The 9348-nt window shown below is 40.2% G+C and overlaps 1 protein-coding gene and 1 non-coding gene across 2 annotated transcripts; both read left to right on the top strand.

Annotated features, from left to right (window-relative positions):
* The first annotated feature begins 7618 nt into the window (after positions 1-7618).
* Positions 7619-9271, top strand: LOC113747217 (40S ribosomal protein S7-like). Its single transcript, XM_027286040.1, has 3 exons — positions 7619-7728; positions 8311-8396; positions 8935-9271. Exons 2-3 carry the CDS (start codon positions 8322-8324, stop codon positions 9109-9111), a joined length of 252 nt encoding a protein of 83 aa, XP_027141841.1. The 5' UTR covers positions 7619-7728; positions 8311-8321; the 3' UTR covers positions 9112-9271.
* Positions 9049-9270, top strand: LOC113747536 (small nucleolar RNA SNORA73 family). Its single transcript, XR_003463693.1, has one exon. It is a non-coding gene; the product is annotated as a small nucleolar RNA SNORA73 family (small nucleolar RNA).
* Positions 9272-9348: the final 77 nt, after the last annotated feature.

The following is a 9348-nucleotide window of genomic DNA, read 5'->3' as shown; positions in this document are numbered from 1 at the left end:
TGTGTGTGTGTGTGTGTGTGTGTGTGTGTGTGTGTGTGTGTGTGTGTGCAGGCATTTAGAAGGACAGATAGAAATTGCTGAGAGGGGTTGTAACGTTAGGGGTGAGGAGAGGTTATTCAGCCTAGAAAGCAGCAGTTTTGAGTAATGGACAGTGAACTGGGTAAGGTCAAAGGTTACTAGCTTTAGGGAGGGTAACCTCTAACCTGTTCTCTGGCAGATTTGTGGGTTTGTGGAGCAGTATAAAGCCCACCCTGACAAACCTTTAACACCTGCCTCATGGAATCAGACATATGATGGATTGGGAAAGCTCCGAGGTGGTGACTGCCATCTGGGAGTGTGTGATACAGAGGCGAGTGATTGACTGGGATTTAGTGGGAAAAGGCCCGACTGTGTGGCCTGACAGGGACTGATAGTCATGTCATCATCATTCTGTGTCACAGCAGGGGGGGTCTGCACTCTGTCTAGGAGGTCAGGATGGAAGGAGGGCAGCATATAGGTGAAGGTATAAAATGCTATACTGAGGGCATACAGGACTGTGTATAAGATAGGTAAGCATATGTACTCTCAGAACTCAGTTAGGGACATCTAGTTCATGATTTGAATAATAAACTACATAAAAGTCTGACTCTGGACAAAATGTGTCCATTATTAAGAAGAACTCTTTACATGAAACTATCTGATGGTGCATTAAAGCTGTTAAATCTCTTCACTTTCTTATAAAATGTAAAAATAAAGAAGGAATGGGGATGCTGTAATGAAATTTGAGTCCTAAACCTTACAATGACTGATATATAGTACATAAAAATGATCCCTTCAGCATTTTGCATGCATACAGTACAGATTGACATGAATACAGTACAGATTTAGGGATGCTTAAACTATCTGTGCAGACTATTGAAACATTATGATTACAGAAATATGGATGCATGGAACAGAATAGCATAATAGCTGTTTAATAAAGCCCTATCTGGTGAAAAAAAATAAAAATTGCACAACGACGAATCAGACTAAATGTAACATAGAGATAAACAGAAGTTGGTGCCAATTCTCCAGTCAGAAAAAAAGAAGAGGGTGGAGCAGGAGCATCAGTCAAACCTTCAACAATGCAGAAAACATGATGAAAATCAGTTTTTGTCTCTGTATGAATGTGAGGAACGTTACATAAAGTGTGGAGCTGTCATCAATGTATTATAGAGCCACAGGAGTTGCTCAAAGAAGCCATCTGAAACAACACCGGCCTGTCAATCAAAGTGGCCACACTAATAATTCTCTTAATAACTTTGCATCCTAATATAATTTGAACCGGGGAGTTCAATAATTCACCTTTAAAAACAGAATAAATTCAGAAAAGTGCCACTTCTGTTGGTCAAACTCGCACTTTGTTTCTTTACACAGCATTCTTACTGACACATTATTGTCACCACATTTATTATCAAGCTCATCCTAATAAAGCAGACCTACATCCAAGTTCCAGATTTACTTGATCTAGAGCTTGAGATCCTTTTACTGTCCTTGACATGAAAATGTCTATGAATTGAAGTAATAACATTAATAATGCTGTTGAGAAATAGCTGAAATCAGTAGCACCGGGTCAGGAGGGAAGAAAGCATTCAGGAGCCTCTGATGTCTTATGCTATAATATTTATTAAAGCTTTGCCAAAGAGAATCAGAGACATCCTCACATACAATCAGGTATGCATTTGAGTCGTCCCACACTCTGCCCAATTCATGCTGGTGGTCAGACTTTAAACCCTACAGATAACACCACACATACTGTACGCCCACGTCCATGTGTCACCATGTGTAGCATAAGGATAGAAAATTCCATAACAAATAACAACTAAGTAACAACTAGTCATCATAACAGCTAATATAATCTAAGTCTGGTCCACTGTTATGCACGATTGTAAAGCTAAGATACATGTCAGATATCCTGTTATCAGACATAGAACACGCCCACCTCAACACACACCTCACAACAACAAACTGAAATAGAAGAAGGTGATAGCCCCGCCCGTTAGCATCTTATCACTGACTCCACATCTAAACGAACAAAACATTCATTATAATGCTATAACTGTATTTTAACACAAACCTGCAAATAAAACTCAAACTGTTGTTGTGATGTAATAAATCTAATCAACCATCGACAATGAAACTTTGTGACTGTGACGTCCATATAGCATTTCACCTGTACACATTCATTTCCAGTTTGGCCTTTCAGTCTGAGATGTTAATCCATTTATAATGAAGCTCCTCATCAAAAACACAGTAATGAATGAGAGGTTACTGTGGCCTCTGCCTGTGTGGAGGATAAAGACATGTGATTAGTATTTCTGCATCTCTGTCCCTGTCCTTCTCTTTCTCTCATGCAGTCTTTTCCCACTGCTTCACACCTCACTTCTTTTTTCTTTCCATCTACCTCCATTTCTACTTCACTTCTCCATCTCTCTCTCACACCCCGACTCTGTAAAGCCTATAAATCACGTGGTGATAGATTGGTCCCGTTGGGAATATCTCAACCGAGGATAGGCGCAAAGGTAGCTCACCAGATATGGCTCCTCTTTGTTCTGAAACCACGTCATGTGGGGATATTTACATGAAGGGCACAGATCCCAGTCATCCTGGCTCAAAAGAGGGGAAGAAAGGGCTATACTCATGGAAACAGCCCAAGGACAATAAAAGGCTACAATAACAGATATTTTCAGGGGACCAAATTGCAGGTTATATTCAGACTGTGGCCTCTGGTGGGACTGAGTACTACGATCGTAGCTTTATATTGTAGCTTTGTGACAGAGAACGGGCCATCAAGGTAAAGTGTGTGTTTGAGTTCAAGAGGCGTAACCTAGAAAGTGAAGCATGTTGCTGCTGTGTGAGACGTGCTGGATGAACATCAGCCATGTGTGTTCACTTCCTGCAGCCTTTTATAGCACTGCACTCAAGCTTTTTTACATTGTCACTGCTATGTTGACAAGAGTTCACTTTAACTGGTGTTTCACACAGTAAATTAGACACCTCGCTTCCAAATGACCTTCATCTCAACATGTTGTCTCACCAGCAAGCCACCATGGAAAGCTTGCAAAAATGCCACGCTGTGAGGGGCTCGCACCATCCATCACACCTCGCAGGAAACGCCTAGGTGGCTGTCGCACAATTCTGGTGGTATGTTTCACTTTTAATGTATTTATCTCTGTACAGGAATGCCAAAAACAGCAAGGTCACCTCACATCATCACAATTTGCCAAAAGCTCCTTCTGCCATAAGTCAGTCTTCCCAGCATTTGAACCCCGGGAATCTTTCACAGTAGGAATAAATATTTATTCACTTCAACGAGTGTTCACAGCTACAACAGCAGGAGCAGCACAGTTTAACACAATGCCAGGTGGAGTTATCACCTTATTGTTAATGACTATAGACATTATATACTAAAGGCTATAGATATGTGATGCACACAGGCCACCCAGCAGCTTGGATGGAAAGATGGAAACGTATGAAATACATGCTTATATTTGGTTAATCAAACTGTGAGCCAAATATTGCAACCTGTAACGTGACTATATATGAATGCCCTTTTGAAATTTGAAACACCTGACTCTGTCACCTGTCTCTCTGTTTCTCTGTGACAAATCAAAGAAACATCATCAGTGCACAAAGAGGTTTTGAAGAAACACTGAAGTCACTGGAACTTCAGAACAGAAAGCAATGCTCAAAACTGTCCCTGACAACATGCATTAGACATCCAGGACAACAGGGGTTCTTTGATAAATAAAAAGGGGAAAAAACAAGTTCCCTTGCTAAGACTGCCTGTAATTGCTTTTCATTATTAAGCGGTCAAAGGCAAGACCTTATTTAGCAACCTGAAGTTTCATTCCTCCTTTCCTCAATGCCTTCCCTCCATTAGCTTCACCAACTCAGGGGAGATGGTTCCTTCCAACAAATCTGGTGCAATAATGTACAATGCACGGTGACAGGGAATAAGACTTTTTAATAAATGAATATAAGAAGAAAATCCTGCAAGGACACCGGACCAGAAACCTTCTGTGGGCTGCCTGCTCAAAGTGTCTCAGTCTGTATTATACTGTGGAGATTTTGGGGGTCTGCTCCAGATAAGGGTAAATAGAGCCTTTTATTGCCTTGATTCCTTCAAAGATAGACTCAGCTGTGTAATATAGCCACCATGATATCAGGGGATTGGAGACAAATAAGGATCGGAGCAAAGTAAGGAATATATCATATGAAAGATTTTTTTATTCTTCTTGTTATAAAATATATGCAAAGGATAGCTTGCAAGCAATATTAGTGTATTTTTATCATCAGAAAAGTGTTCTGTTGGATTTCATGAAGAAATTCAAAAGTAAGAATACACTAACCCTGTTTGTCCTCCTGTGACTCCTGTGTGTATTATCCGTAGATTAAAAATGTGTTTAACCTTCATAACAAAGGTGTATTTCCTGTAGAATGACTATTTATCACCTGCAGGCTGTGCTACAATTAAGATTACACTTTAACTCATAACCTGTGGACATGCTGGCCTATCTAAACTCGGCCTGGTAATAAGGTCATATCTGACAGCAGTTTCCTTTTATTACCTCCATCTGACACCTAATGTGCACGTTCACATACTGTAGCCCTGACATGTATCGATCAAGTATTAAAACTGCTATAGGGCTCAGCCTCAAATCAATACATGAATACTTTAGCAGCTCTCAGAAAACTCCTTTTCTGTAACATCAAGTCCTCAAGTGGTTCAGATCATTTCTGTCCCAGAAATTACTTTTTTATTTGTGCCTTATTAGTACTTATATGATAATGATTTATTTCTCAACGATTTACTCGAGCAAGGTCACTGAAAAATTGATCTCTGCATCAGTTTGAGTACTCAGGTAATCGTTCAAAAGAAATTCAGCACGTAAATCAGTAATCACAAATACACAAATGTTACTTTTTGTGTGAATGTGAAACATACATATATCCAATGAAACAAACATTAATGCAACATTTCCATCATGTTTTTGACATTTATGTGCCGCTCTTTAAACTACGTCATCTCGTTGCACTCTCTTCTTCTACAGTGGTATGATGATGGCACCTACTGGAACATTATCAGCACCTCCTGCTTATCTTGAAGAACCAACTCCTGATAACATAATAGTCTTGCATGGAACTGTGCAGGATTTTGCATTCTTTCTTGACAATTTTCTGAAAGTCCTGTTGAAAACTTGCATTACATTTGGATGGAAACCTGGCACATATTCCAGAGCTACATGAAGTAAAACCAGAGATTAAACTGGACCAGAGCTAGTGATGTGTTGGTCATAAACGATTCGTTCAATACGAACTAATCTTTTTTATGACTCAGGAGTAATGAGTCGTCTCAGTGATTGGTTCATTTTCATGCAGTACCTTCCCTCGCGACATGGCAGCTGTATAAGCTAAGTCAGCAGGACAGGAAACCGAAATGATTAGTTCACGACTCACTCAGCTGTGCGTCCGTCCTCAGGTTCATTTGTCACGTGACAGCCAGGCCGCTCAGGCTGTGTGACGAGCAGTAAGCACAACCGTTCAGTCATACAGATCATTCATACAGATCGTTCATACGGATCGGTCATACAGATCATTCATTCAGGTGACAACTGTAGCTTAGCTACAGGGCTGTGGACTGAGAAACGAACAAGGAAACGAATGATTTGTTGGTTTGTCTTGTCATACACAATATACATTATTAATTCATGAAATCATAATTAATTAGTGGTCTTCTTGTAGATGTGTATAGTGTTATTGGGTATATAATGTAAAGTGTGTTTGTAAATAAACACTTTATCAAACAATTATCAACATGTTGATTTTGTGTTATACACATATATTATTATTATTATTATTATTATTATTATTAAAGCTGTAGTCTCACCATGAGGTGTACACTCCCGGCTTGAAGCCTTTCTTCACCGCGTAGAAGAACTTTCCCTTCGGCATGTCGCACACGGTCCTGCGCGCTGCTCTGAGCACACCGAGCAGCATCACTGCCCGCCGGCAGCGCGGGGCGCGGAGGCGGCGGTCATCCTGACGGTCACGGAGCTTTGAGAACAATATAACTGGAGCCCGAAATAAAACGTTTAATTAACGTATAAAGAACGCTGCAAACACAGATACCCTCAAACTAATGTTGACTAGTACACATCACTTCCGTCTAGAGATGTGTCGATCGTGAACGAGCCGGTTCAAAGAACTCTTATAAGAGCCGACTCACGTCCACGTGAGTGTTTTATGTTTATTGTTTTTTTATTTATTATTTGTTTATCTTTTTTTATCAGTGCATGTACCACGTGAGGATATACTAGGATCATACCACCAAAGGCAATTTATTTATTTATTTGCAATATTTCTTATACTATACTTATACTATGGTCATTTTGCATTACAATACTCTTTTTATATATCATGCCACTTTTTATCCTCAGTATTTGTCTGTTTGAAGGTTGATTGTTTTTTTGTGTTTATTGTGTAGGTTATAGATATTTCTGTCTGTTTATTGTGTTTTTTTTCCTAATTCTGTAGTGTATGCTACACTTTCCACTGCTGCTTTAACAAGTAAATTTCCCCATTTTTTTTTTTTACTTTTGAATACTTCAGTACAAAGGATGTATTGAATCATTTAAGTGATATAAGTCAAAACATCAAAACAGCGCTATATCTGGCTGAATTATTAAAGTCATACGTGGTAAAATACCTGTAATCTAGTGTAGTCAAGTCAAGTCAAGTCAATTTTATTTATAGAGCACATTTAAAAACAACAGACGTTGACCCAAAGTGCTTTACAATCAGGGCGGAAATGAAAAACAACAAAACAAAACAAAAGTAGTAAAAATAGTGCGGCCTCAGACTCAGCTAAAAGCAAAATCATAGAGGTAAGATTTTAAACTGGATTTGAAGATATCAATAGTGGGGGAGGACTTTATGTTATGGGGTAGGCTAGTGCAGAGCATATTATCATTATATACTGCTACTGTTATTATATACTGTTATTAACATTAACATTACCATCATCTTGCCACTGCACCTTATCTACCTATTTATTTACCTATTTATTTCACCCTTTTCCTTCAAGGACTCACATAAAAAACAAAAGGCCACAAATAGATCAGTGTTTTTTGGTTTGTCTGCTCTGGGCTACTGTAGATATAAAGGACTCATTGATTCACACGCGATTCTTATGTTCAGGCAATTATACACTAACGAATGTTATTGGAGATCCTCCTAAATATTAATAGTACGTTTTATTTAAAAGCGCTTTTCAAGGTACTCAAAGACACTTTACATAAGAAGAACATCAAATCATCAAAACAATATAAGATAGTTCACTAAAAACACATTAGAAAAAACACATAAGTGTCCTATTTTGTGTTTTTATTTGTATTTTTTCTATCTCAGTACTTTATTCTATTGTATTTTTTATTGTGTTCAAATATACTGGACTTGCTTGATATCATAATTTTTCCTTCAGGGATTAATAAAGTCGTTTATCTATCTATCTTCTTGAGTGAGCTGAGTCAAATGATCCGACTCCTTAAAAAGAACCGAACTTCCCATCACGACTCCCGTCTCGCGATATCTTTTAACAACTCCCAGCATGGACTCCTGGAACTCTCGCGAGAACTCGTCCGCCCGCAGTGTGAGATTAGTGCAACTCTCGCGATGTTCCGGCCTCTTCCTTGGCCGTCGTTGACAGAGGTTAGTCGTGCTATTTTTCACGGGACGGACTTTTCTGCCTCAAAACTCGCTTTAAAGTGATTTAATCCGGCTGTTTTCACATCGTGACGCTTCTTAAGTGTCTGATACTTTAGATTAGGCGCCCTGTGGCGGCGGATGGTTTATTTATATCGGTAAATAAGGCGGGAATAGGTGATGGGAGCTGGTGAATGGGGGTTAGGTGTAACGTTAGCAGGCCGTGCATGTGTTCAGCTACATTACAACAAACACACACACGGAGCTGAGAGTGTGTGTGAGTGAAATATATGAAATATCTAAAGTTAAATCTGTTAAAGTTCATATTTAAACATTAATGACAGCCGCTCAGCTCGGTGTTAGCTCTGTAGCTCAGCTTTAAGTTGTTGTAGCTCACCTTAAACACACTTTAAACACTTATTTTATTAATTTAGCAGCTTTATTTTAATATATTTATTGTCTTAAAGTTTATTTTTCCTTTTTAAAAAGTGTGAATACAGCCTGCTGCTCCTGGTTAGCTTCTTTAGCCTTTACATGCTTGTGTCATACATGTACCTGTACTTATGTATGTTGTGTTTCTCTCTGCAGAGACAAAGGCCATGTTCAGTACCAGCGCCAAAATAGTGAAGCCCAATGGCGAAAAGCCGGACGAGTTTGAGTCTGGGATCTCCCAGGTAAGATCGTCTTTATACGTTCAGCTTCTCGTTTTGAGTTTTGTGTCTGTAACGTGCTTTAAAATGTCGAATGCTGGAGAGGAAAGTGTGTTTGTGGATAGTTCTGATCAGGAATCAGGTTCTGCTGAGTCTCACGTGAATTCACACAGGATCAGGTTGTTCGGTTCGTTTCACTGGAGGTCTGCAAGGGTTGCCGCAAAAAAACAAACTCGCCGGCGTGCAGGAGACGAGTTGATCCAGATACTAGTTTTGGGAAAACAGAGACTGCCTGAAATGTCTCTGACGCAGAGATCTGATCTAAGTGTGTGTTCTGACTTTATTTCATGTGCCAGCTTGGACTTTATGCTGTAAAATGACACGAAGATGTTTGATTAGAGAGAGAACACTTCTGTCGAGAGACAGTAACAATAACAGGCAGCGAGCTACAAGTTGCCGCAATCCCTGATCCTGTGTGAACGCCCGCTTTGACCTCCTCGATTCCAGACGGTTCCACGTGTTTGGTTGAGGTTGTCCTCACGACGTTCTCGTCTCTCCGCAGGCTCTCCTCGAGCTGGAGATGAACTCTGACCTGAAGGCTCAGCTGAGAGAGCTGAACATCACTGCAGCAAAGGTGAGAAGCGTTTCCACTCAAATCGTGTCGATCGATCAAGATCCGACGTGGACATCCAGCGAGGTTGCTCTCCTGGCTCTGTCCTGGTGGCGTATGGGAGCGTAGCCTCCAGGCTGAGACGTACAGTCCCGTTCCACGTCGTCGGAGACTAAGCTCTGTCCCCGGCCGGCTGGTCGGTGAGGACGGGCGTCCTGCATATTCCTACATCTTCCCAGAGTCCCTCTGGGGCCGTTACTGGGGAGCTAAACCATGCAGTGCACATGACTTTGCATCAGTTTGACTGAAATGTCTGTTTCTTCTCGGCAAATCTAACTTTTAGGACTAACTGAAGCTTGTTGTCTT

Source organism: Larimichthys crocea, chromosome XIII (assembly GCF_000972845.2).
Source record: "Larimichthys crocea isolate SSNF chromosome XIII, L_crocea_2.0, whole genome shotgun sequence".
NCBI lineage: Eukaryota > Metazoa > Chordata > Actinopteri > Sciaenidae > Larimichthys > Larimichthys crocea.
Note: the sequence above shows the minus strand (reverse complement) of the source record. Positions and strands in the feature narration are given on the sequence as shown.